The sequence below is a fragment of the Aspergillus brunneoviolaceus genome, assembly GCF_003184695.1.
Source record: "Aspergillus brunneoviolaceus CBS 621.78 unplaced genomic scaffold BO95scaffold_5, whole genome shotgun sequence".
Lineage (NCBI taxonomy): Eukaryota > Fungi > Ascomycota > Eurotiomycetes > Eurotiales > Aspergillaceae > Aspergillus > Aspergillus brunneoviolaceus.
The window spans coordinates 727,254-754,759 of record NW_020290735.1 but is presented as its reverse complement, the minus strand read 5'-3'; the positions used below and the strand labels follow the sequence as shown (position 1 = coordinate 754,759).

Here is a 27,506-nt window from a genome sequence, read left to right as displayed (position 1 = left end):
TTAAATAAATTAAATAAATTAAATAAATTAAATAAATTAAGCAGATTAAGCAGATTAAATAAATTAAATAAATTAAGTAAATAAGTTAAAAGAATTAGAATTATATTATAATATCTGTATAATACTATTTATATAATTTTTTTCGGCAACTATACTTTCTAATAATTATCTAATTAAATATTAGATATTATATTTTTTAAAGAATTCTATAAAAGCTTTTTTTAAATTTTTTTTATTAATATAAAAGTAATCTAACTAATTTAATTAATCTAATTTTTATAATTTTGAGCTTAAAATATGATTTTCTGTTTACTAGATTTTTTAAAATAAATAAAATACAGTAGGTGCTTTAGCTGTATTTAAAATATACTAAATTATATTTATATAAAAATATATTTTAAAATAAAATAAACTATTTTTATAAAATTTTTTATTTTTATTTTTTTATATTTATTATTTATAGAGTAGTCTTAGAATTATAAATTAATTATAGTTATCTAGCTTATTTTTAAAAAATATTATTAAGTTTTTTTTTTCTATTTCTTAGATTTTTATAAACTATAATAATATTCTAATTAAAATAAACTTTTTAAATTAGATTTTTTTTTTTTAAATCTTCAGATTACGCGCGTTATAAAGAATTAGAAGATTATTTTATATTTAATTTATAAAAAAAAGCTCTTTACTTTTCAGAATTAATAATAAAAAATAATCTTTTTTAAAATCTGTATATAAGCTTAAAAACTGTTATTTTACTTTAGTCAGAAAAAAATATTAATAATATAAAATAGTTTTTAGAAAGATATATTATTTTCTAATAAAATTTTTTATATTTATTATATTATATATCTTTATATCTTATAATACTCGGAAATTAAAAACTTAGAAACTAGTTCTATAAGCTACTATCTTTATAAGAATTATAAAAAGAAAATACTATTAATAGTATTTAAATAAATAATTAATTAGATACTAAGTAAAGAACTATTATAGATATTTATTTATTTTTTAAAAATAAATCTTTTTTAATTATTATTTTTTCTAGACCTCTGTAGTTTATAATAAATAAAATTTTTAGAATTAAGTTTTATATTTTATAATTATTTATTGTCTATTATTCCGAACTATTAAGTATATTTAATTTAAATAAATAATTAACTTTATAGTTTTATTTTTTTATTAAAAATCAAGTTCTTTCAATCGAATATAGATTAAAAAATATTTTTTAGAATTATTAAGAAATATATATATATAGCTGTTATTAAAGTTTTTAGATATTAGATAAATATTAATTATAATAAACTACTAAATTAGTTTTAATTAAAAAATATTTCTTATTTTAACTAGATATTTTTTAATAAAAAATATAAATTATTATAAAGTTCTACTAGGCTTCCGACCGGTATTTAGATTTTATATTAATAAAAATCTAGCTATAATTATTTTATTAGTTTTATATAAATATAATCTATTCTATTAATTATTAGATATAACAACTAATAATACTAGTAATAATAGTTTAATATTTAATATAATCTTATCTAAATTCCAGACTTAGTTTAGCCAGAGTATCCAGCTTTATAATATTTTATTTTATTTTAACTTTATAATAATTATTTAAAGCTAGTATTATATATTCTGTTTTATTTATATAATTTAGCTTATAATTAATATTTTTTTATAAAAACTTCGGATTAAAATCTTAAATAGTACTGTTAAATATATATAAAAGATTTATAATAAAAGTCTTAAAGTCTCTTCTAATATTTTAAAAATTCTTAAAAAAATATATTCTAAAAGCTATTTATAAAAAGCTAATATAGAAAACTCCTACTATTTATAATAAAGACTAGAGTAGCTAACGGCCAGGTCAGGTCAGGTTAATTAGAATTTTTATATCTAACCGCCAGGTTATAACTAGATTAAGAAAATTTTTATATCTGACCGCGGTATAGCTAAAAAACAGGTAATTAATTATTTTAATTATTTTTAGTATTAAGACTTTTCTACTATATCTATTTAGGCTCTAGTATAGTTAAAATATATTTAGATTAAATAGTTATTAATCTAACTATTTTAATTATTATTTAAAAATATATAGAAACAAGCTTTTTAAATTAGAAAATAATAATTAAAAGAAGTATTAATATTTTTTTTATTTCTATCTAAAAGAATTAATCAGAAAATTCTAATAATATTAATAAAATTTAATTTTTTATAAAACTATTATTCTTATAGTAAAAAATATATATAAATATATATAATTACAGCTTAGTTTGGGCTGTATATTTTAATTATACTATATAATAACTAAAAAACTATATATTTATTACTAGTTAAATTATTAAAAATAAATATATTGTTTTTATTTTATTATTCTTTTTCTTACTCTAGTTTAAATAGTTTATTATATTTTTATTTTTTATCTAAAAAAGTTAAATTGTCTGTATTATAGATTAAACTTAAAAAAAACCTACTATTAAATTACGGGCTGATAAATATAGATAATAATAAATAAAATAGTAAAATAAATAACAAATTAATAATATTTTAATAACTTATTTTTTTATTCTTAACTAGCTATTTAATTAGATTATTTTTAAATTTATAGATAAGATGTAGCTTAAAAAGCTATAAAAAGATTTAAAAATAAAAAAATTTTTAAACAGATTTAGAATTATATAATAAATAGTTAGAAATAGCAGGTTCAGCAGATTAAACAAATTAAACAGATTAAATAAATTAAGCAGATTAAATAGATCGAATAGATTAAATAAATTAAATAAATTAAATAGATTAAATAAATTAAATAAATTAAGTAGATAAGTCAGAAAAGTTAAAACTATATTATAATATTTATATAATATTATTTATATAATCTTTTTCAGCAATTATATTTTTTAACAACTATCTAATTAAATATCAGATATTATATTTTTTAGAAAATTTTATAAAAGCCTTTTTTAGGTCTTTTTTATTAATATAAAAGTAATCTAACTAATTTAATTAATCTAATTTTTATAACTCTAGACTTAAGATATAATTTTTTATTTACTAAATTTTCTAAAATAAATAAAATACAGCAGGTACTTTAGCTGTATTTAAAATATAATAAATTATATTTATATAAAAATATATCTTAAAATAAAATAAACTATTTTTATAGAATTTTCTACTTTTATCTTTCTATATTTATTATTTATAGAATAGTTTTAAAATTATAAATTAATTATAGTTATTTAGTTTATTTTTAGAAAATATTATTAAGTCTTCTTTTTCTATTTCTCAGATTTTTATAAACTATAATAATATTTTAACTAAAATAAGCTTTTTAAATTAGATTTTTTTTTCTTTTTTAAATCTCTAGATTACGCGCGTTGCAAAGAATCGAAAGATTATTTTATATTTAATTTATAAAAAAAAATTCTTTACTTTTTAGAATTAATAATAAAAAATAATTTTTTTTAAAATTTATATATAAGCTCGAAAACTACTATTTTACTTTAATTAAAAAAAGATATTAATAATATAAAATAGTTTTTAAAAAGATATATTATTTTCTGATAGAACTTTTTATATTTATTATACTATATATCTTTATATTTTATAATACCCGGGAATTAAAAACTTAGAAACTAGTTCTATAAGCTATTATCTTTATAAAAATTATAAAAAAAAAATATTATTAATAGTATTTAAGTAAACAATCAGCCAGATACTAAATAAAGAACTATTATAAGTATTTATTTATTTTTTAAAAATAAATTTTTTCTAATTATTACTTTTTCTAGATCTTTCTAATCTATAATAAATAGAACTTTTAGAATTAAGTTTTATATTTTATAATTACCTGTTGTTTACTATTCTAAACTATTAAATATATTTAATTTAAACAGATAATTAATTTTATAGCTTTATTTTTCTACTAAAAATTAAATTCTTTTAATTAAGTATAGATTAAAAAATATTTTTTAGAGTTATTAAAAAATATATATATACAACTGTTATTAAAGTTTTTAGATACTAGATAAATATTAATTATAGTAGATTACTGAACCAGTTTTAATTAGAAAATATTTTTTATTTTAACTGGATATTTTTTAATAGAAGATATAGATTATTATAAAATTTTATTAGACTTCCGACTAGTATCTAAATTTTATATTAGTAAAAATCTAGCTATAATTATTTTATTAGTTTTATATAAATACAACCTATTTTATTGGTTATTAGGTATAATAATTAATAATACTAATAATAATAGTTTAATATTTAATATAATCTTATCTAAACTCTAGACTTAGTTTAGCTAGAATATCCAGCTTTATAATACTTTACTTTATTCTAATTTTATAATAATTATTTAAAACTAGTATTATATACTCTGTTTTACTTATATAATTCAGTTTATAGTTAATATTTTTTTATAAAAACTTTAGATTAAAGCCTTAAATAGTATTATTAAATATATATAAAAGATTTATAATAGAAGTCTTAAAGCCTCTTCTAATATTTTAAAAATTTTTAAAAAGATATGTTCTAAAAGCTATTTATAAAAACTAATATAAAAAGCCCTTATTATTTATAATAAAAATTATTTAGATTAGTTTTTTATAGACGGGTTCTAAAGATTTTTTTTTAATAATAGCTAATTTTACTAATTCTTAATTATAAATTCGGAAAATTGTATAATTTATAAATATAAGCTTTTCTTTTAATACTATAAAAAGTTTCAGTTTATTTAATAATTTAAATTAGATTTAGTTTATTATCTTTTTCTTAATTATAAAACTTACTAGAATTTAATCTATTTTATAATTCGCCGGATATTTAATTTTTATTAAATAATTAAGAGTTTTGTTTAGTATTATAATTATAGTAATATTAATTATCTTTATTCTACTATAATTAAATAAAAACAGATAAAATATCTTTTTAAACTTTTATATCTTTTTTTTTCTTTTTATATTTTATTTATTTAAAAACAGTAGGCCTACTGTTTATAAGATTTATAATATTTATAATAATTTTTTTAATTATTTAGATTATTTAATCAACCGACTGATAAAAAAACAGATTTTTTAAAAAAAAAGATTTTTAAAAACTTATAAAATATATATTAAAAGCTTTAAAAATATTATTATTATATCTATCAGACAGAAGACTATATTTATATAATTATAATTATTCTAAATCTAATATTAAAATTTAAAAAGTTTAAAAAAAATATTTAGTTAAATAATAATATTAACTGGTATTATAAGTACCAAACTATTTTTAAAAAAATATTTTATTTTTATTATAGTTAGAATCCGGCTATTAATATATTATTAATTATCTTCGGGTTATTATTAGACCTAGATAAAGTTTTTTATAATATTTTTAAATATTAAAAACTCTTACCAGCAGCTGAGATATTTATAAAACTTAAAATATATTTAGATATTAAAAATATATAATTTATAAAAATATTTTTAATTAAACTAATATTATTCTAAATATTATAAAATATATTAATATTTTTATTTACTAAAAGTCCCGCTGTAATTAGTTTTTTATTTTTTATTAGATAATTAGAGATTTTCTCTTAGTTGCTACTAATAGTATTAATATTAAATATTTATTTAATAATTCTTAAGATATCTACTACTATTATTAAAGCTATTTTTATATTAATATAATTAAAATAATAATACTTTAGATATATACTAATTATTTTACTATTAATAAAAAATATTAGGATATTTTTAATAATTTTAATCTAAATTTAATTATTTTTATATTTAAAAAGTAAAAAAAAAATAAAATAATTACTATCTTTTATATTAATAAAAATAAAAATATAAATAATCTTAAAAATAATCTAGAAAATAGATTATTATTAGAAACAGAAAAGCTAGCTTTATCTAAGTTTTTAAATATTATATATATTTAGATAAAAATAGAGATCTGATTTTTTTAATTTCTCTGCTATTATAATTACCGTTTTAAACAGTATAAAAAGTAGTATAATCTTATTAGTTTATTTAATATTAAATATTATTTTTTTTATACTAGATTTTATAAAATTTTTTTTTAAAATATAGTATATTTTTCAGCTTTACAAAAAAAAAGATTAAATAGATTAAACAAATTAAGCAGATTAAGCAGATTAAATAAATTAAATAAATTAAACAGATTAAGCAGATAAGTCGGGAGGATTAGAACTATATTATAATATTAAATAAATAAACTAAATCTAAAAAATATTATTATATTATAATTAAAAGTATATTACGCTTTATATATTATTTATATAAAAAAAATATATATATTATTAATTAATCTGTAATTATTAATCTATTTATTATATCTAATCTTTCTAACCGGTAGGTATAAATAATTAAAATAATAGTTATATCTTAATTTAACTATAATCATACGGTTAAAATTTTTTTATATTTTAATCTGACTGCCAGATTATGGCCAGGTTAAGATTAAGGTATAACAGTCAGGTTAATCCACTCTAGTTAGAACTTTATATAATTTTATATAATTAGAGTAAACTGTAGTATAATTATTATAACTTTAATCTCCTCGGCCTGCTATGTATTTAAGCTCTAAGTATAATAATTATTTTTCTGGTTAAATTATTTTTTCTTTTTCTGGTAGACTCTAAATTCTTTATTACTTATTCTAGTTATAATCTTATAAATCCCGGCCAGCAGCGCTTTAGCTTTGGGGTGTTTTAATGCCCCTTGGAGCCACAGGGCCTTGGTAATAATCTTATGTGTATTTAATGCCTGCGGAGATAATAGGCCTAAATGTAGTTTTGTAGTTATTAAGGCTAATACCAGCTCTTCTACTTTTTCGGCTTTTTTATATCTACTAATCTTTACTACGTGCTCTGCCAGCATGTAAGGAAGGACTATATTTGAATTGTCCGGTCTTGTATTAATAAGTATTCGAATAGTATCTTCCGCCTCTGGAAGATTTAGCTTATTCTATATTACGTAAATACCTCGCCACAGTCTATACCAGTGCCTGTAATCTGTCTCGTAGAGTAACTGAGGTGGCGAGAATGCCGATTATTCCCTGGCTAGCTTCGCCTGAAGCAGTGTGAGGAGAAGCTGTATTTATTTTATTTGGTCCTAAGTACTGTCCGGGACAATTGGTAATAAACGAAGCTCGGGATCCGTGAAAATTCCGAGAAAGTTGCGGGCAATATAGTATTTGAAGTTGTTTTAGAAGTAATTTACGGGGACTGGCGTCTTTTATAAAGCCTGTCTGGCTTTCTCCGACGTTGCTACTTCACCCGTAGAGTAGCGAAAGAAGAGACCGGCAACTATCATCGTATGAGCTCAACCCCCTTCAGATAAAAAGATCACAGCCAGTAGGCACTAGAATGACGGTGCGCAGTGGCATTGGACAGGACAGGTTCCTTTCTAACTGGGGGTTAGATATGTCACGTCAGCTCTGAGCACTAAATCCTATGCGTCGTTGTGTGCTGACCGGTCAGCATACACATGTTAGTACCGCTACAATTAGGCAGCCTCGGTAATCTCCGCTTTCTCCCATTCGTTCTTGCCTGACTATCACCCAATAATCACAAGATATACCTGAAAAATGGCTATACATGCCCAGCTTACTCGATCGGCTTTGGTACTAGATTGCGGCCTTCAGCCATTATTGTCTGCGGTCATTAAAGGTTACATCATCTTTATGTGCACCCCTGTTCGACGGCCATTGGAGATGGTTTGCTCCATACGAATCTGGACAAGTGCCTCAGCCTTTTTGTCTAGTCCCGCGCTGTCCCGTCGGCGGATTTCCAGGGACTGAATCGAAGCATTTGTGCTCAGAGTATGATTCGCCAGAGCACGCCAGACACTTAGCCTGGCACCCATTATTTCGCTGACCCTTTCGCATGGGAAGTACCTTAAATACCGACCGGGAGGCACATATTATAGGTAGGAATGGACATCCTACATGCTGGATGCAAATACAGCACTATAAGTCTCAAGTCCCGTTATCGGTACGCCATTCTGATCTCTCATCGCATCATTGTTAAATGGCGATGGCCCTTATACCAGTAGATACTGAGGTAGCAGTCCGCTTTCACCAGGAAGACTTAGTGTTGCCCAGTTTAAGCTGAATTTGAAGGGGTCAGATCTGTCTATACTAAGCTCGCCCGTTTGCTTAGCTGGTCATCTCCCTTTCCCCGCCCGGCTATTTTTGCCCTGCATTGTCCACATGAGCCCCTCAATCGCTGTCCCTGCTGTGGTCAAACTCATCCAGACCCGGATGGGCTGTCTGAAATGACAGAAAGAGTAAAAAGAACGTTAGAGAGCTACATCCTGAATAGGTACGGTATAGGCCTGGGCGACCGTAGAAGAGTGGCGGACCTCTTACGGCATCAGACGTACTGCCTGTTTGGAGCTCAAAGCGTGATAATTCGTGATAGCCTATGCTTCTAGCAATCATATTGATGAGGAGCTATCCAGTGCCCCATAAAGTCTTCTTGAGGTGCAGTACGCACATAACAGGAGAGACTCTAAATTGAAGAGGAGAAGAGGATGGGATGCAGGCCTGAGGGTAGCAGACTCTCACGTGATAGACTTCCCCGCGGCTTTCTCCGCGGGCAAAGCCACGGCCAACTTCCACCGTTTCCAACTCCCAGCATTTCATGAGGAATTCTAATTTACTTCATCCGATACTAACTGACGAAAAGAACTCGGCATCATGAGTGATTCGCAAGGACACAGAGCAGAAGGTCGACCTTATCGGTCACATCTGCACCCGGCATGTTTTTCATGCAAGAAGCGGAAGTCCCGATGCAGGACGCAAAATGCCTCGACAATCTGCATCATGTGTCAGGTTCACGGCACCGAATGCATTTTCCCGAGCCCGGACAGTATTCACCACTGTCAAGGACTGGCTTCGCCGCGGAAATCCAATGTCAACCTGAGACGTCGAGCCGCCCGTGGAAGGCACAGCCAACTTAGCGCACGAGAGAAGGCTGGCCCACGGCACATGCACATAGCAGGTCTGGAAAATAATGACACCCCGCAGAATGAGCAAGAATCCGGTGCCTTGCCAAGCATAGTGGGAATGGTTGCTGGAGCTGGGGATGATAACCCTCACATTGTCAGCCCGGCCGTAGCGGAGGATAACCGATTTCTTGAGAACTATCTGTCAGCCCTGCCAACTGCACAGGAAACATGCTTCAGTCGGTCGGGACCCGAATCTGATCGCTCCTTCAGACCGGTACGATTTAACTTGGTCCCAAGGAGACCGTTGGGGGTTTGTGCAAGCCAGACACTGGCTGCAGCCAAATGTGAAGTGATTGAGAAGTATATGGGGCCCAACATGGAGGAATATCTGGATCTGTCGGTCTCTACTGGCCCTTGTCTTGGCAGCTCCTTTCAGCTGACTGATGCCATTCCTATAGGTTCTTTCAAAGAGCAAATGTATGCTTCCCAATCTTTGACGAAGCTTCATTCAGAAGTGCATATTCTCTTCAGAGGGACAAACTCTCGCCTGCTTTACTGTGTAATCTATATGCCAACTCCTTGGTCTATTGGCAAGCATCCTCCACTTTATCAACGAACCATCCTCCCGACATGCGTTTCATCTGGAATCAAGCCAACGAGGCCCTGCATTCAGAGCTGTTCTTATCCCCGGGGATATCCACGGTAATGTCGATCTTGATCAACGTCTGTGGGCGACCCAGCACTTCAATGTTTGGCAACGGTGGAATGGTGGGCACTGCAGTTGCCCTCGCCAATGCTCTTGGACTGCACCGCGACCCCTCGGGCTGGGGCATATCGTCTCTCGAGAGGAGTCTTCGGATTCGGCTCTGGTGGCTCGTCCTGATTCATGATCGCTGGTGCAGCCTAGCTTATGGAACACCGTTGCAAGTCCATCGAGCTCAGTACGATGTGCCTTTTCCAACGGCAGATGACCTCTGTGCTGTCGAAACCTCGCCATATGGAAGATCGACAGCTTCTGTTTTCGTTGCGATGACCACGCTGACGGATGTGCTCGCCCGATATCTAGAACATATATATGCCGTGTCGAGTAGTTTCCCAGTGGTTGAGCAATCCGCCCTAGACTTGGAACGCATGCTGAATGAGTGGGAGGAGGCATTGTCTGAAGACATGCGCAATCTCGTTCTTCGGGGAATGCATCAGGACCTACCGAGTGCTGCTAATTTTCGTCTGGCTTACCTCGCAGTCAAGCTTCTGCTTCGGCGCATACAGCTTGATCTCAGTAGGAGCTCGGCAGGCGCAGACGACAATAACTCCTCACCCTTCTACATCCCTGCTCAACGGGCCGCCGAAGACATTGCGTACTTTGTGCAAGGGCTGACCGAGGATCAGCTCTGTGGGTTCTGGATTCCAGTGCACGCGTTCTCCATCACGTCAGCCACGATGCTACTGCTTCGAAGTGGCTTGCGTATAAGACACCAGCCTCACAATATGCCGTTGAAAATTGCAAGAGATCTCATTGATGCGCTACGGGTACACAGGGAGAGGTACGGATGGGATCTTGCGGATCACTGTCTTTCGCACTGCAGTGAGTTGGTTGAGAAAGTGGGGATGCACAGTGAACAAACCGATGATAGTCTCCTGGCGCCAGATTGTGCCGATCTACCTTGTAACATTGATATGGACCCGGCTACTCTGGAGGAGCTCTTTGTCGGGATCACTGGATTCCCGGTCGAATTCGATGTCTAAAGTATAGGTATGGGTTTTGAGTAGTGACGAAAATGAAACAATTCTCCCATTCAACTTATGCTTAACGTGGGAGATGAGACATAAAGCATGTCCTACGCAGAATCATGATTGCAACGTGCCTGGCTGTTTAGGATTGCCCCTCTCCCCGCGGCCATCGCGTTTCACCCTTTCTGGCCGCGGGCAACTTATCTCAATCAACCCCACCACATCTCACCTCACAAGAGCCTTTTAAAGACACTCTTAACTTTCCAAAATCTGCTTCTCATTTCAGACTTCATCTCTCTGTCTCCGATTGAATACCGCCTCACAACAAAGTATCCAACATGGGTTCCATTGATTCGACGACCGCCTTTTTCAGCCGGGCAGACAAATATCTAATGTCGACAGGCGTGCCCTACTCACCGGTGGTCATCACCAAGGCCAAGGGAACACGGCTCTACGATGCCAACAACCGTCAAATCCTGGATTTCACCTCAGGCCAAATGAGCTCCCTGCTCGGCCATTCGCACCCAGAGATCGTCGCAGTTGTCCAGAAATACGTCGCGGAACTCGACCACCTCATCAGCAACATGATCACCCACCCGGTTGTCGATTTGGCTGAACGCCTTGCGCGATTTCTACCGGCACCCTTGGAGAAGTCCTTCTTCCTGAACACGGGCTCCGAATCCACTGAGGCGGCCATCAAGATGGCCAAGTGCTACACCGGCAAATTCGAGATCGTGGCATTTGCCGCCAGTTACCATGGCCTGACACAGGGTGCCGGCTCCGCCACCTACTCTGCCGGTCGTCGACGCGGTGGGCCTTGCATGCCGGGCCAGCTGGCCTTCCCGGCTCCGTATGCGTACCGGTCGCCCTTCCGGAAGCCCGATGGCTCGTACGACTGGGAAACCGAGATGGACTACGGATGGTCCATGCTCGACCGCCAGAGCGTGGGGTCGTTGGCGGCCTTCATCATAGAGCCGATCCTCTCTACTGGGGGCATTCTCGATTTGCCCCATGGGTACCTCCCGCGTATGGTAGCAGAATGCAAGAAGCGTGGCATGCTCGTGATCATGGACGAAGCGCAGACGGGGGTCGGGCGTACTGGGCAGATGTTTGCTTTCGAGCACGATGGTGTTGTGCCTGACATTCTCGCGCTATCGAAGACTTTGGGATGTGGGCTGCCTCTTGCTTCCGTCAGCACCACTGCAGAGATCGAGCGTGGCTGCAAGGAGGCTGGCTTTCTCTGGCTAACCACCCATCTGAATGACCCCTTGACGGCCGCGGTGGGGAACAAGGTCCTTGAGATTGTCGAGCGTGACAACATCTGCCAGCGCGCCGCGGAACGAGGCGCTCAACTCCGCAGGGGGCTGGACAAGCTGCAGAAGAAATACTGGTGCATTGGGGACATTCGGGGCCGCGGTCTGCTGCAGGGCATCGAGATTATTGCAGACTGTGAGACTCGGGCGCCAGGACCGGAACTTGGGCAAGCTGTATCTGACCGAGCGATGGTGTGTGGTCTGTCCTGCAACCTTGTCAATTTGCCTGGGATGGGGGGTGTCTTCCGCCTGGCGCCTCCGGTTACGGTGACGGAGAAGGAAATTGAAGAGGGTTTGGAGATCTTGGACGAGGCTTTCCACTATGTTCTGAACCAGCGTAACTTGGTCTAAGCGGTATATATGCTTCATAAATGTGTCGTGACATTTGGTGACCTCCTCACAACGAATACCAGTGGACTCCAGAACGTGTCACACCTACGTAGCAAATGGCTGGTGCATGACCGAAACTCGCTGTCATTTTGTCGAGCTTTTTCGGGCATACAAGCGGCGTCTTCAGTGGCACAACTAAATCATCAATCTGTGTCTATTCAATGGAGCATACACTTACCAGGTGGACTTTTCTTGCCCACTATAATTTAGATAACTAGTCCATGGTAATCTACCGTCGCCCCTATGCAACAAAATAACTCAAAAGCCTGCCAGTGGGTGATGTTCATTTCTTCCTTGGTCATGCAACCACATACAGTATTCGGATCCATCTCACTGCACTATTTTCAACAGTCTCTCACGCGACCCAAAGCCACAGCTTCTCGACGACAGTCATTGAGCCTTCTGAGCCCACTCAATTGCATCAAGCTCAGCTTTGTCTGTGAACAGATCAGCCTCCTCGGCCTCTTTCCACTTGGTCTTCTTTACAAGCTTTCACAAGACAAACAGGCCGAAGAAGAGCGGAAACACGACGTAGGATATGATGAATCCTGCTGTGTTGTATCACGCAATGACATTGAAGCCATTGAAAAACGCCACCATAGTGAGGTACCCCAGAATAAAGTATGTCGAGTACGGCTGCCAGAGAAATGAGAACAGAAGAGAGGCGCGGTCCACATGCTGTGCTTTGAGAGCTGCATGGAAGTGGAGATATGCAATGCAAATGGCGATCCACGTGTACCTACAGCAGGTCAGCAACATCTCCGCGTGCGGACGGAAGATCCACACACAAAATGGAAACTTTCGTTGAATTTTGGAACCACTGAAATGCAACACTGGGGCTCGAGCCCATTGACATGTAAGTCAATAAAGGGATGGACATGGTGACGAGGAGAGTGTAGATAAGGATTCCCCGCTTGGTACAACGCAAGAAGATAGCCGGCGCCTGTCGATTCGACGCCAACGTAAAGAGATACCTTGATCCCATGAAGACATAGGGATTTCCCGCCGAAATGTCCGCGATGAGGATGACAGCATTGGCAATAGACGGAAGAGCCCGGATGCCTGCTAGCTGGATAGCAATCACCCAGGGCGACTCCGCATTGGATGCGGAGCTGGAGCTTAGAAGCTTGGGGTATTGCTAGGGCATTTCATTCCGAGGGCCAGCGACGCCAGAACGAAGAACAAGAGGTGCCAGAAGACTAGTCCAATGGCTCGTCGACGAGGATACTCTGCCTCGACGGCAGCTACAACAACAGTCTCAACGCCACCAAGAGAGAAGGAGGCGTTGACTAGCGTTGAGAAGAGTCCGAGAAAACAACCAGTGGGTCCGGACGCAATATACTCTTTCATCATGCCATCAGACTTCCAGAAATGAAAGCCCAGTCGGTTCTGAGATGGTACTCCTCTAAGATCAATGACTAGAGCGGTAATGAGCAGCACGATAACCCCACAGAGTTTGACAATGGCGCACATAAACTCAGATTCGCGGTAGACCTTGAATGCGAGGATGTTGACGGCCAGCAATAACACAATGAGCATCACAATCCAAACCGCAACACTAGCATGGCTTGCACGCCACCAGTATTGGATGATGCTGCACGCAGCGGAGGTCTCCGCGCAGAGTGATGACTGCGTTGAACCAGGTGTTCCAGCCCACGGCGAAGCCCAGGGCATTATCGACGTAGCGGGAACAGATATGAGGAACAGCGCCAGGCACAGGAAGCCAGGCGGCCATCTCACCAACAGCCATCATCATCATAAGCCCAGCGAAGCTGGCAATGGCATATCCGAGGAAGAGAGAGAGTGGGCCCGACTATCCCAATGCTCGCCCGATCCCCAGAAACAGCCCCGTCCCCAGGTCTCCTCCCAAGGCAATGAAGGTTACATGTCGAGCTTTGAGTTCCCGATGGACATTCCCGTACTTCCCAGTTCTGCATTGTGTGATCTCGTCAAATGCGCCATTCTCCTGTATATTCGTCTCTCATGTTAGTTGCTTTGTATCGACTCCGCGGCAGGGAATGAACAATAAGATTGCCCTACCTTCACGTCGAAGTAAGCTCCCCTAGGTCCTGGAGACTACCCGGACCCCAGACATAAGCATCGCGCCAGACGCTTATCTCTGCTCCGATCAGCTGCGAAGCTTCCCCGCGGCCAAATCCGCGGGCAGAGAATGGGTCGACGCGGTCTGATTATATACACGGTACCTGTGTGCCTCACCCAAGCGAGCCTATTGTGATGCATATCTATGAGCTAAAAAGCCGAGATCCATGTGTCATGTGGTTTCATGGTATCATCTTATCTCGGGGTGCTTCTCCGAGCTCAAGAAGCGGTATCTCAGTCGTATGCGGGTCCTCTTCGGAAACAATTCCCGGCCTCAGAAGATGCTCGTTGGGACCGACTGCCCTTCTGTCAATTGTACGAGACATGACGCCATACAATGTTGTAGCAGACTCCATCATATCGAGCCTAATCAGCGGTCCTTCAAATCAAGAGGTCCACCAGTCTACTAACGAGCACAAATGAAGTAAACCCTGACACAATTATTAGCGCTGTGGGTGTGCTTTGCGTTTATAAACAGCTGTGTCAGTTCCACACTATACCGAACACCTTCTTCATAATTTCGCATTCAACATAGTACAGTGGGATGAACTTTTCGATCACCCGATCCCAGACAGGGCGCCAGGGTGGATTGAACATTGCCCGATAGAACTCCCAGTATTCCGGCCAGTAACCAGCTAGGCCCCAGTCGAGCACAAAAACCACTCCATCAGTGCGAACGAGCAAGTTGCCGGGATGTAGGTCTCCGTGCGTGAAAACGATGGAGTGTCCACGCAACCCTCTGACAGTCTGGTACATGATATATTCTCGAGTAAAAAACGCAGAGTCCGGACGATTCACTTCATCCCGCGAGTCCGGTGGGAGGCGATCCCTCAGCGCCTGTACCACGCCCTCATTGAACTCGGGCTCGGAGGCATACGGTCCATACCGATAGGACTCGTAATCTCCATAGCCACCTTCGAAGATCCCATCTCTACATGGGGAAGAGTCAATGCCGCCAATGAACCGCCCGATGATGCTCCTCATTTGCGTGACGTAGTCTTGCAGCTGGTGCAGAACGTTCTCCTGTTGCGGTTCAGAAGCACGGTCCCAATAATTGTCCAAAGGCTCTCCCTCCTCATGAGACATAACGATGTGCCGGACACCGTCAAGTATGTAAGCGCTCAATAATTTGGGAATGGGTCTCGAGGTTCTACTGGATACCAGGTGCATTGCTTCAGCCTCAGCTAGACGAACGCCGTGGCCATATTTGACCAGCATATCGTCATCAGCCCAAACTATACGAGCGCCCATCTTTCCAGGACAAAGCTCGGTCGCTGACTCGAGATCCTCTGGGTCTAGGATGATTGTAGGTGGTCCGATCTTCTCCGAGAATATCAGTCTTGCTTCTCGTGGGTCTGAGCCGGTGATATCGGCGTTGACCTGCGCCGTTTGTACAGCGCCAACACCAGAATCAGTCTGAGAATCGACGTCTTGTGTGTCACTTGCAGTGATTTATCCTGGTGACTGCGGGTTTTGTTCGGTTAGTTCAGTGCCAACAGGGTAGTCTCCATCGAAGAGTGATTCACCCTCCCCACCATACTCTACTGGAACGGCTTTCCCCAGATAGTGTACCAGATCCACGCGATGGGATAGAAGAGTCGTTTGTGCCAGAAACCTATCAGGCACGTCAAGGGTAAGAAGATATTCTTCCGAGGGATTAATCACGTAGAAGATATCCAGAAGAGAGGGATAATGCAGATCTATTGATGAAACAAGATCATTTAGTTCCTGGATGATCATGTCACGAGTTGACATGCGCTGTGGCTGAGCGGCAGGTGTTGGAGCCAGTCTGAATTCGACCACACAAGCAGCGGCCTGGTCATTGATAGGTTCGCCGGTGCATGCCTCTTGAATCTCCAGCTTGGCTAGGCTTTCCATGACTGCTAGTCCCAGGTGCATCAATCCTTTGCGAGTCATGAAATCCTCGTGCGAAGATGCGAAACCTTTGATGACGCGCTCATCTATGATGACCCAGAGAACAAGCTTGCCTTGCCGGCGTGTAATGTGAGCAATCCCTGACTCCTTGACAATTGCCAAGGCTTCATTCATGGTCTCTGCTCTATTGAATCGCTGCCATTCCAAAGATTTTCTGAGTGACTGAGATGCCCGAGAGATTTGCAGTGAAGGGAGAATAGAGTAAGCGCTCAAGAACTGTACTATGTTAGCCAACGATTCAGACTCATCTGGCGTCTTTCGGGCTATTACCCTACCTTTCGAATGACAGCTTCAGTCCCCTGCCCTCGTTGTTCAAGGTCCACCCCCCAGATGAGACTGTGCCTGGCCTTGGATATAAGACTAGGTAACCGGCTGTAGAGCTAAGTTATCTTTTCAGCATCCATCATGGTGGTGGTCTGTGGCTTGAGTGTAGCGCGGCATATGTCACGAAGAATGTCCACAGTGTCAGGTCGAGAGACAGGAATCCGATTTGTTTGTGAAACGACTAGGCCGGTGATGATAAGCTGCCAGCCGAGGTGAGGCTGCGGTGAGCGGCGGTACCCAGAATTGCTGGGTGGGGTGAAAGCTGAAAGGTGAAAGGTGGGGGTTCGGCACTTTCTTTCTGACGTCCAGCCGCGCGCATAATACACGCAGCTTCCATTGGCCATTACCGTGATTGTCCCCACTCGGCGCTTGTCGTCAGCGATTGTCGCGAGCAGCCCTACTTCCTCCCGGAGAGGGAACATTCTGGATGGAGATGATCAATAGAAACGCCGACAAGATGAAGCCAGCGTGTCTCCAGTCGGGCCGCCAGTGGGTGGACGGCAATCTCCACGCGTTCGAGGGATTCCCGGATGTTAGATTTGCGGACCGCGAAGATCAACCCGTTGGTAAACTGGCCCAGAACCCAGGCTTTCGCGATCGCATCCAAGCCTGATCTGGTTTATCTGGTGGAGGAGCGACAGAGCGACCGGTCTACATTTCCAGTCCATTTTTCTCAACCAGCAAGCCTACCAAAAACACATAAAGCAGCATGTTTATGGTTGATGGTACCGGTCACAATCGCCCTCTCGTGAGCGCTCCGTCAGCACGCGATGACTCGCTGCCCTAACCCCCTACCTTGTCCCAACCTGAATCCCCTTTTTGTGGATAGTGAACTCCATATTAGACTGGGAACGAGCGCAAGTCAGAACCAGAGAGATAGTAATATCTATGCCAGTCACCCAGAAACAATCCAGTTGCTGATTCTCTATCTTCCCATCCCATTCCACTAAGATCACACGGCCTGTTTGGCCTCCTGTGCCATTGCCGCAAGCTTCTCCCTATACTCCTCATACTCTTTGATGTTGCTGATCCCCTTAGGCACTCCATTGGGCATCAGCCCCTGGTCGTTCATCAGCAGATCCCGGACCGCCATCGCTCGCTTCCAAGCCGGACGCTCCACCATCCGCTTGGGCCACGCCTGCACGTTGGGATGGGGAGCCAGGGGGTCCTCCCCGGGCTTGGACATGAGCACAAAGTCTAGTCTTGTGTTCCACGGCATGAAAGAAAGATCGGCAAAAGTACACTTATCCCTGACCAACCAGGTCTTCTCTCCTCCCAGGAAGGTTTCCAGCACGCTCAGCACGCGGCGGACCTGTCCGTTGTAGCGCTCAATGACGGAGGGTAATCTTTCGGGGTGGAGGACGTTGAACCTGACAAACAGTCCGTCAGTTTCTTTCTCGGTTTTGGGAGCAAAAAGGTAAGAAGGATCGGTCGACCGATTGATTTGATTCTTACCACCCTGACTGGCCGTAGTAAGGCCCTTGACCACTCAGCTGGAAGTGCAGATACTGGTTCAGCAGATGGCGCTCGTTGAGTGACTCGTAGATTAGTTCTTTCTCCGTATCATAAGTCTCCTCCAGGTATTGAATGATTGCCCCGGACTCCCACAGGGTCAGGTTGGTGTTCGGGTCGACAATGGCGGGGACCCGCCCGTTCGGGCAGATGTCAATGTAAGGCTTGTCCTTGACATAGTCGAACTTGAAACTTTCGGTCTTATAGGAGACTCCAAGCTCCTCGAGGATGAGAACCACCTTCCATGGGTTGCGCCCAGCGGCTGGCAAGCCGCCCAGGGAGACACAATTAGCCTGATACATTCAGACACAGCCTGCTGGGAAAGGGGAGGAGAGGCAGATCACGTACAACTCAGCCAGACAGTGAGTGGTTGGATGGCCATAGAGGGAGGTATGGTCTCTGAGTATGATTGTTGCTAGAAGTACTGAAGTGCTGTGTGGAAGTCGAAGTGCTTACGGCAACCGGTTTAAATGCAAATACGAAGGGAGGAGGCGAGACGAATTCAGCCAACCTCGCCAACTTCCCGTTCGACTGAGGCTTCCTTCTTACTGAGATGCTTTCTTTGTTCGTGGCAGACATCCTTACTTCATGATCACATCACATCCAACTAGCAGGGGTCATTCCAGACTAATAAGCACAGTACTGCTAAGCGCTAAACTACTCAATACGACTAAGATTCGATCGATTCGTAGTTCGGCTAAGAATCATCAGAGGCTCCATCCCATCGATCTCTTTTCGGCCATTCCATATCTTGCCTTATGCTATATTTGGTCCCCGCAATATAAAATGCATCGCATTGGAGTTCGCTACGTACATATGATAGCGTGAGATCGACCAGCGGCTCGCTTGCAATTAACCGAGCCGGCCCCACTCCATTTGCCGACAAACCCGCCGTGACATTCACTTGACTGGCTTGGATGATTGACTGACTCGCTATATGGCTTACAAATACAAAAACCCGGTTCATGCGTGGGTCCAACTCAGAAAGATAAAGATGAACCCTCGTCCAAAAGTCCAGCACCATGCATCGAGCACGGAAGAGCATGGGAAGAAAAAGCGGTCACTGATAGAATCCGACCATAATGGTATCAAATGTTGCTGGCTTGATCCGAAAGCCGGGGGATTTGGTTGCAATCGAGGCTGTTGACCAGTGGGTTCCAGCCGAGGGTGAGCTGCTGGTCCGGGTCGAGGCTGTCAACTTCAATCCCATCGACGCAAAACTGCAGAGGTATCATACCATTATCCGCGCCCGGGACTATTGCTGACCTATGGATTCCAATCATCTTGCAGGTCTGATCTGTTCCAATCCAAATATCCGCTGGTTGTCGGATTCACCTTTGCCGGAACGGTGATCTCCACCGGACGAGGCGTGGAGTCGGTCCAGAGCGGCGATCGAGTCGTGGTGGCGCGTTGGGGTCAGACCGGGGCCGATCACCGATTCGGTGCCCTGCAGCGATACGCCCTGGCTCTGGAGCAGAACACGCTTCGCCTCGAGCTAGAGAGCACTACTTTGGAGGCCGCCACGGGGTTGATCGCGAACCTGGCGACCGTCGTCTCGGCGCTCAGTATCCATATGGGCCTTGCGAAACCGCCCTTGAATAGTAGTGGTGGCCTACTCCGTCCATCAAACCCCGACGAGGACGCTAGGAGGAAACGAGTTCTTGTGTACGGGGGATCCTCCGCGGTTGGAGGCCTGGCCGTGCAATATGCGGCGGCGGCCGGGTATGAGGTTGTCACCACCGCCTCGCCGGCCAATCGTCCGTTGGTGGAGGCACGCATGGCTGCTACACATATCATCGATCATCACCAATCCCGAGAAAGCCTCCTCGATGAGATCCGAACCCATGGTCCATACGACGGGGGGATCTTCGAGGCCATTGGATCCCAGACGACCACCCAGCTCATGGCGGACTTACTGCGGGATACCGGCGGTCAGTTCTTTTCGACCAGCCCATCCCCGGGGGATGATCGACTTCCAACAAATGTGACCAAGATGTGGTCAGGTTACAGTGAGGACTTGGTCTCAACCCCAGAGAACCGGGAGTCGCGTGCATGGTTCATGGAGCGGTTTCTACCCCGGGTTTTGAAGGATGGAACGATTTGGCCGAACCCGGGGCTGTGGCTCCCGGGAGGGCTCCGCTCTGCTCAAAGGGCATTGGATCTGTTGCATGAGGGGAGGATCAGTGGGAAGAAGATCTTGATCAATCCCCAAGAGTAATTCTCCAAGGGCAAATTGGGTTCATCAGGCTTCTTTGAAATGGAGTCAACTCCAACAGCACACAGAGTTTATCTTTAGATGTCTCCGGCTGCCTGGGGATAAACACGTCCACCGGCTCCACGTCTTTGTACTGTATTGTAATCTGCCGGGTTAGACCGACGGAGAAGCGGGAGAGGAGAGGCGGGAGAGGCGCGGCGTTATGAACGTATTAGATGTAACACGTACTGTAGCATATCTTTATACCAAGACACACCCCATCGTGCGGATGGTGAGACCTCAGCTTTTATGTCCCCTTTCCCCCTTTGGAATCATGGCAGATTCTCCACCTATAGTCAAAATCCCCCCTCAAGTCCGTCGACCGACCCTGGCCTACGGAACTTCGGACATGATAGGACGGGATGTCGAGAATGACCAGGTGGTCTTGAAATGCCCAATGCGATAATACACCCATCAAGGTAGCCCAGACAGGGCTGTCCACGCACATGAAGTGGGATCGTATTCTGCGCTGTGCATGGCCCGCGGGAGATTGATTTACCGCAATCTTCGTCCGCACAGGTATGTCCTACAATGTCGGCAGATATCAGACATCGGTATTCGCCTGCCCTACATGCAGCACGGCAATCTCCGCGCGTTCTGTCAGGACTGCTGCGTCACGGATCAAACCAAGGACCAGTGGATCTAGCAGCCATCACAGCAATTGCTCATGTCCATTTTTTATGGCGTCCTCCATGCCAACATCAGCCCACGCAACCTCTTGGTCACCGATAACTTGATCCTCGAGTTTTGCGACTTTGGTGGATTGGGATTCCGAGAATCTCCCCTCTATTGCGGAGGAAGAGGACAACTTCCGTATCTTCCCTGAAATGTCGCGCTTCGCCCAAGCCAATGTCTTTTTCCTCGGCTGTTTGATCTACGAGATCGCGGGAGGAAAGAAACCATACGCAGACATAGACGACGAGGACTGGGAGCAAACTGCCAATAATTCTGCGGCCGGGAGCTTTCCGCGCATCGACGGAGCGAGATACCAACGCATCATCCAGAATTGCTAGACATTACATTAAGACGATGTACAAGACATTCTCGGGGATATTGAAGCCATGGATAGCCCACCATAAAGCTACGCGATCAACTACGGCCAAACATCTGGCATTTCTCGGCATTTGCCCGAGCTCCGCAATTGAGTTGGCTCTTTCAATACCTTTTCTATAAGTCCTCGTCTGCAAGATGTGCCTGGAAGGACGAGATAGTATGTAATTGATGTACTGTACATAAGCAAATGAGGCGACACAGGAAAAAGAAAGCAAGACAGCGCGAGAGAAGACACAAACATACTGTACAAGTGATCGAACCAATGCGACATGACAGCTTCGCAACTGCACGTCCATGCCAGCAAGGTATATACATTCTGACCATGGGTCATTGAAAGCCGGTGCAATATACGATCGGCAGACCGGTCCGCAGTCAAGCCGATGACGAACCCTTGTACGACCGGACCTCACCCTCCAAGTCCAGGGCAGCCTCCTGCTGATGCTCATCCGGGCCGAAGCCCTCATTCATCCCCGGCCACAGCGTGCGCCGCGTGAAGTAGGCCCAGATGTGCATGCTGGCGCAGCCCAGCCACAGAATCACTTGTATAAGGGTTGCTGCCGTTCCAACACCTTGGATAGCGGATGAGTCGAGCAAGTCGCCGATCTTGATGATGGCCAGCGCAAATCCGGTGTTGGGAAACACGGTCGCCCACCAGGTGATGTCAAACTTCCACTCGCGGCGGGCGTCGAAGATACTGAGCCATCCAATACTCCAGCAGAACAGGGCCACGATCCAGAGGAAGATTGAGATAAACACGGCCATCACCAGCAGGACGTCGGCGGTATTTACCCGGTTGGCGATGGGAATCAAATGGACCGGGAACTTCTCGGTGGCGGTCTGCGCCATGCCATCAGCGCCACTGCCGTGAAAGCCGGCGGCCCAACGGCGATGAACATCTGCGGGCGACGACGCATGGGCGGCAAGCCCTGATGGTGTAGTCCGTGGATGTACTCGGCCAGGATGAACACGGAGATCATGAACCCAAAGCCTTGCAACGCAGTCCCGGCGATTAGCATAGGGATAGCGTAGTGTGAGGGCTGGGCGGATGTAAGAAGAGAGGCGATGGTGCCGCCGAGCATGGCTGGGAAGGATGAGAGGAGACGGACGAGCCAGAACGGCTGCCGAGCGGCCATGCGGGTGCGGTAAAGGTGCCAGTTCATCCCCACGGCCAGACAGATAGCAATGGCCGTGTAGATCCAGAAGCAGACCAGCTGGACCCAGCGAAGCCACACTCCGCAGGCTGGGATACCGTAGATCTCGATGCCGAAGAGGATGGTTGCGAAACCAAGGGCGGCCGTGGCGATCAAGTAGGATTCTTCGGGGTCATTGAACGTGTCGATCAAGGCGCGAGGAACGCGGGAGAAGCGGATGATCAAGGAGGTCCAGATGCCCAGGTAGCTGACGATGTCGAGAATGAAGAAAATCTTGCCAATTATTAGAAGGCCGTCGAACGTGTGCGGACAGTTGTACAGCAGAGTCGCAATACTGCCGGTGCTCATGGAGATGGAGAACCATCCCCAAGTCACTCGACATATTCGATCCAGGAAGCTCACCCTGAGGTTGTCCATGGTCCTGGGGGTGCAGTGTTCCAGCTGTTGTATGGAGGGAATGGGGGAAGATGAACGCGGGCTCTGGGGGTTGAAATGTCTCGCGGGGGAGGCCCTCGTCCTGGAGGTCGGGGGTTCCACCATCGACCCCATGCGACGACGTAGTGGTTGGAAGCGTGGGCAGCCGAGATGCCGGCATAGCCGACATAAGCAATGCGCGGTTTTTGTAATGGGCAGGCAACCTGGGCAGGAGGACTACGGACTAGGTGGCCTCTACGTCCAGCTCTCTTCTTCTCATCTCCGCGGCGGCAGCCCTCGTCGGTTCAGCTTTGTGGGACACAGCAGCATGGCTGCCCTCGATTATTCATATAAACCATTTTCTGGTGTCATGAGAACTGTTTCGGGAACCGTGTTGGTGAACATATCACAAGTTCATCACATCTTGTGAATTGTCATCCGGTCTTACTACTATTATTGTCGGTGAAGGTATCGAGAGAGCTCACTCGGACTTGACTTGGCCGGTGATCTCTCGACTCGGGCCGATAAAGTCCTGTCGGCCAGGCTTTCGGAGAGTAAGTACTTACGAACAAGTGGTAAATGATAAACATGACCGTAGTCGGGTAAGGCCAAGCATTCTCGGCAAAAGCTTGACTTTGCCACTCCTTTGGGTCAGCCCGGGGGTGGATTTCCCCTGGAATGAGGCGCCAAAGTTTTCCGGGGATTTGCAACTCCGCGCCTCGGACGAAAATCACGCAAGCTGCCACTCCAAGGCATCCACGTTACCTTTGGGCTTCGTCCCTGGCATTGGTTATATATCGCCGCTGATAGCCTACTCAGCATGCAGAACAACAATGACAAGGAATTTATTGACATTGGGTGCTTGTTTTCCGCCACCGGTGCAAGCGAGATTCGCGAGACCTACCGAGGCTATGGTCCATTGGACTTCAGCCGACTTCGACGTAATTCAAAGGACTTCGATTACTTCACAACCCGTAAGTGAACATACCCAGTGGCAGAGTACTTGGAATCCGATGGGGCCATGTTCGCAGCCTGTTGGGTAGGGTTACCGGGCTCAAGAAACTCCATCCGATCATGTGACTGGTAGCCCCTGATGGCCTGACTGTTTTGCGCTTCACGTTCAAGATATATGAATAACAGTCTTGGCTTTGCGCCGACTAAGTCATTAGAGTCTAGAGTTGGGAGGATTTCCTTGGTTTTATGACAACCCTTCAACCCTTCATGTTGTAGTGTCAAACAACAGGGTCAAAGAGTATGTCCGTTGCGCTACATTGGTAGGTAGGGACGATCGGCAACAATTGTCTCGACCGCATAATGACCTGTGTTTGCGCTCATTCGGTCACGTTGTCCCATACGTGGATCTGGATGTTAGTCGAGCAAAGAGGCAAGTTGCACCTGCAGTGAATATTTCCACCTTCCCACCCCACCCGTCTTGCTGCCTCGCTCGGTCGGTGGTTTCAGCCAAGGGCTCGGAATCCCCTTCAAGCCGCTTACCTAATCCCTTTCGACACAACCGGGTCGACCGGGTCAATCACCGTGATAACTTCATCACGGAGTTATCTCCCTGTCTGCTACAAATGTCCGGGAGGCAGCGCCGAGAGAGGGAGGTGGGTCCGAAAAGGGATATTGGCGTAGCAGTCTGCGGCACTGGTGCCTGTCATCGGGATCGAAGTAGATTAATTCTCAGCCTTGGCTGACGGCTTCAGGGCATCGAGACCCATAACCCCACATTCTTCAACTCCTCTCCCCTAGGGCTGAGGGTCTTTTTCCAGACAATGTCAAACAGGGGACTTCTGCAAACTCTCCCCATGGCCAGCCCTCAGGAGACGCCAAGGCTGAGGTCTAACCACCTCCAAAATCTATAAAGCGACCTTCGTGCTCCCTCGTCGACCATCAAACCAGATCAATCATCGCACCTCCTCCCACCTCATACCTCCTTCATCATGTACACTCGCGCTCAAGTCCTCGCGGCCGTCGCCGCCCTCAGCGCTACCACCGTCAACGCTGCCATGGGCCCTGCCTTCAGCACCGGCCCCGTCGCCTCCAACTCGTGGATCCGCGAGGCCACCTCCACTCTGGTCCTTCCCAACGGTCCCAGCGGCGGCTCGACTGATGCCATCACCTCCCTCTGGGTTGGCATGGGTACCTCCAACGGTGACCTGATTCAGTCCATTGCCGATAACTGGCAGCAGAAGGACTGGACCATGTACGCCTACACCTTGATGAAGACCGGTGGTGAGTATCCTGCTCTGAGGAGATGCATGATCAAGAGGGACAAATTACTGACCCGAGTGTCGGTGTAGACTACAGCCAGATGCCCATCTACGGTGATGGCCAGGAAGATGGTACCAAGGGTGACAAGGTCACCATGCACTGTAAGCCTCCGTGGGCAGTTTTTTTCTTGATTCATGACTGAAATATCCCTCCAGACAAGTTCGACGATGCCAGCGGCAACTACACTCAGACCGTTCAGATCAACGGCAAGACCATCTCGACTCTCTCGACCAGCGACGGCCACGCCCAGGGCTGGGGTAGTGCCGTGGAGTGTGCTGAAAACAACTGCGGTACTGTTGGCGCTCACTGTAAGTCTCTCCCCGTTAAACCCCGTCGCTGGGAATGTCACTCACGAACTGGCTCTAGCCTGGATCGACACCAAGATCATCCTCGACGTGGCGGACCCCAACTATATCAACACGATGGCCAAGGGTAGCGGCGTGACGGGTGAGATGACCACCACTGACGGTGGCAAGACCTGGACAGTCTCCACCATCAGCATCCCCGAGTTCAGCTTCGGCAACTAAGCGGACGAGCGCGTCATCCGTCTCGGGGCTCTTTGTACTATATTCTATTCTCTTACCCTTCTGCCTGTATCTAGTTTCACCAATTTCAATTGATCCCTCAGTCATGCTCGCGCCAGCGTGAGCGACATCAACGAGCAGATATGCGTTGTCTTGGTAGATGGAGAATAGGCACTGGGGCACATGTCAGTTCTCCCTTGCAGCGAAGTCGGAGGTCTTCTGCGATCCTCCCGGGGAAATATACATTCGGGCGACATCGCGTCGGCAGCAGCCTCCGATGCCCCGTCACTGACTCAGAGACATGGCATTGACTTTGATATGGGAGCAGCTCACCGAGTAAAGTCATGCACTTCTATAGATATCACCTATGGCTGATCAACAATTGATGCAGGCAAATGTGGTCAGTTTCTACTTCGTAGGTAGTACTAGGTACTGTAGTTAATTCCGTTAACTACTACCTAGTACCTTACTAATCTCAATGCACCTGCCGAATTCGGGGCGGAGCGAGCCCCGATGCAAACCGGGCAAAGAGTGCAAAACATGCAACAGCGGCAAACCATGCGGGGGGTACCGCAGCACGTGACGCACATCGCGCGTTCCGGTTTAGTGCTTACTAAGGGATTCCTCGACGGTGGGAAGAACCTCGGCGAAATCTTCCCATCTCCCTTCTTTTCCCCCCCTTCACCACGCGATGCAACCATGGTGAGACACCATCAGCTTTCATCTACAAAGATGCGATCGGCGTCCTTCCACACGGCTCAACGCCCTGCCAAGCGGATGAACCATTTTTTGAGTCCTTGAGTCGACAATAGCCTCCCAGTTGCCTACCCCTTATTTCTACGCTGGCTGGCGCAAACTACTGCAACTACCGCGAATCCCGTTATACTAGAGTCCCAAACACACTTCGTGCAGGCTACAACTCTGCCACAGAGTCATGAATCGCCTCCCTGTCCTGCTCCCCCAATGACTTCTCGAGTTTTCGGTCAGCAAGGTGGGGAATCGGGCCCAGTTTTCCCAGTGCAGCGCTGCGATAGGCACAAAAACCCCACCCAGGATCTAGATTCACCCATGTGGAGGCGGCTTAGATCCTGCCCTCTCCCGATCCAGATCGCACTGGACACGATGTGGCCAGGAGTCCCGGTGGGAGTGCGGGCCCGGTTTCAGTGCTTCCAGGGCCTGGTTGCTCTTATCACTCGAACCAAGGCGATCTCAACCCGACTTTCCAGCTAGCACTCAAGAACCTTTGGGTCCGCCGAAGTTTAGATTGATTATCCCGTCCACGCAGTCTAGCGTCATTCATTCAAACAGGAAAGGGGAAATTAAGTCGCCAGCTGCATCCGCCACATGGTTGGTCCCCTCCCCCACGATGATCCTCCAGCCTGCGATCGGCTCGTGGACTGGCCTTGAGCCCGCCCCAAATAAAACCGGTCGGCCACTCCCCTCTCGACTCCAGTGATTTCTTCTTGCTCTCTTCCCCGCTGCGACTTCGCTCTCACGCTCATGGCTGCTCAGGAGGCCGTCTTCGCCGTCTCGGCCCAGGCCACCCAGCTGGGGAACCGCAT

At 43.5% G+C, this 27,506-nt stretch overlaps 8 protein-coding genes across 8 annotated transcripts; 4 read left to right on the top strand and 4 right to left on the bottom strand.

Annotated features, from left to right (window-relative positions):
* The first annotated feature begins 8,672 nt into the window (after window positions 1–8,672).
* BO95DRAFT_380463 (Zn(II)2Cys6 transcription factor) lies at window positions 8,673–10,739 on the top strand. The gene is made up of 2 exons (XM_025583339.1): window positions 8,673–9,365; window positions 9,428–10,739. The coding sequence occupies exons 1-2, from the start codon at window positions 8,719–8,721 to the stop codon at window positions 10,713–10,715; spliced, it is 1,935 nt and encodes a 644-aa protein (XP_025446953.1). The 5' UTR covers window positions 8,673–8,718; the 3' UTR covers window positions 10,716–10,739.
* Window positions 10,740–10,992: 253 nt separating this feature from the next.
* On the top strand, window positions 10,993–12,417 carry BO95DRAFT_438748 (aspartate aminotransferase family protein). The gene has a single exon (XM_025585590.1). The coding sequence runs from the start codon at window positions 11,039–11,041 to the stop codon at window positions 12,362–12,364; it is 1,326 nt and encodes a 441-aa protein (XP_025446952.1). The 5' UTR covers window positions 10,993–11,038; the 3' UTR covers window positions 12,365–12,417.
* Window positions 12,418–12,793: 376 nt separating this feature from the next.
* Window positions 12,794–14,504, bottom strand: BO95DRAFT_500954 (uncharacterized protein; the record flags this gene model as incomplete). The annotated part of the gene is given in 7 exon segments (XM_025590997.1): window positions 12,794–12,892; window positions 12,977–13,142; window positions 13,192–13,521; window positions 13,572–14,014; window positions 14,034–14,175; window positions 14,218–14,369; window positions 14,484–14,504. The coding sequence occupies 7 exon segments, from the start codon at window positions 14,502–14,504 to the stop codon at window positions 12,794–12,796; spliced, it is 1,353 nt and encodes a 450-aa protein (XP_025446951.1).
* A 454-nt stretch (window positions 14,505–14,958) lies between these two features.
* BO95DRAFT_500942 (kinase-like protein) lies at window positions 14,959–17,184 on the bottom strand (the record flags this gene model as incomplete). The annotated part of the gene is made up of 4 exons (XM_025590996.1): window positions 14,959–15,944; window positions 15,969–16,654; window positions 16,714–16,810; window positions 17,000–17,184. 4 exons carry the CDS (start codon window positions 17,182–17,184, stop codon window positions 14,987–14,989), a joined length of 1,926 nt encoding a protein of 641 aa, XP_025446950.1. The 3' UTR covers window positions 14,959–14,986.
* A 584-nt stretch (window positions 17,185–17,768) lies between these two features.
* BO95DRAFT_340834 (glutathione S-transferase family protein) lies at window positions 17,769–18,647 on the bottom strand (the record flags this gene model as incomplete). The annotated part of the gene is made up of 3 exons (XM_025581962.1): window positions 17,769–18,132; window positions 18,218–18,536; window positions 18,623–18,647. Coding segments are annotated over 3 exons (708 nt in total), but the record flags the coding sequence as incomplete, so codon positions are not given.
* Window positions 18,648–19,356: 709 nt separating this feature from the next.
* On the top strand, window positions 19,357–20,549 carry BO95DRAFT_500934 (zinc-binding alcohol dehydrogenase family protein; the record flags this gene model as incomplete). Its single annotated transcript, XM_025590995.1, has 2 exons — window positions 19,357–19,502; window positions 19,565–20,549. 2 exons carry the CDS (start codon window positions 19,357–19,359, stop codon window positions 20,490–20,492), a joined length of 1,074 nt encoding a protein of 357 aa, XP_025446948.1. The 3' UTR covers window positions 20,493–20,549.
* Window positions 20,550–21,953: 1,404 nt separating this feature from the next.
* BO95DRAFT_459468 (tellurite-resistance/dicarboxylate transporter family protein) lies at window positions 21,954–23,327 on the bottom strand (the record flags this gene model as incomplete). Its single annotated transcript, XM_025588648.1, has 3 exons — window positions 21,954–22,418; window positions 22,466–23,153; window positions 23,206–23,327. The coding sequence occupies 3 exons, from the start codon at window positions 23,325–23,327 to the stop codon at window positions 21,954–21,956; spliced, it is 1,275 nt and encodes a 424-aa protein (XP_025446947.1).
* Window positions 23,328–24,940: 1,613 nt separating this feature from the next.
* Window positions 24,941–26,044, top strand: BO95DRAFT_500924 (uncharacterized protein). The gene is made up of 4 exons (XM_025590994.1): window positions 24,941–25,381; window positions 25,450–25,521; window positions 25,576–25,728; window positions 25,787–26,044. The coding sequence occupies exons 1-4, from the start codon at window positions 25,090–25,092 to the stop codon at window positions 25,945–25,947; spliced, it is 678 nt and encodes a 225-aa protein (XP_025446946.1). The 5' UTR covers window positions 24,941–25,089; the 3' UTR covers window positions 25,948–26,044.
* The last annotated feature ends 1,462 nt before the right edge of the window (window positions 26,045–27,506 follow it).

Coding starts and splice junctions, on each gene's coding strand:
- BO95DRAFT_380463 (XM_025583339.1), top strand. CDS start 8,719: ATGAGTGATTCGCAAGGACACAGAGCAGAAGGTCGACCTTATCGGTCA. Junction 9,366..9,427: donor ATGGAGGAATATCTGGATCT/GTCGGTCTCTAC, acceptor CCATTCCTATAG/GTTCTTTCAAAGAGCAAATG.
- BO95DRAFT_438748 (XM_025585590.1), top strand. CDS start 11,039: ATGGGTTCCATTGATTCGACGACCGCCTTTTTCAGCCGGGCAGACAAA.
- BO95DRAFT_500924 (XM_025590994.1), top strand. CDS start 25,090: ATGTACACTCGCGCTCAAGTCCTCGCGGCCGTCGCCGCCCTCAGCGCT. Junction 25,382..25,449: donor CACCTTGATGAAGACCGGTG/GTGAGTATCCTG, acceptor GTGTCGGTGTAG/ACTACAGCCAGATGCCCATC. Junction 25,522..25,575: donor TGACAAGGTCACCATGCACT/GTAAGCCTCCGT, acceptor ATATCCCTCCAG/ACAAGTTCGACGATGCCAGC.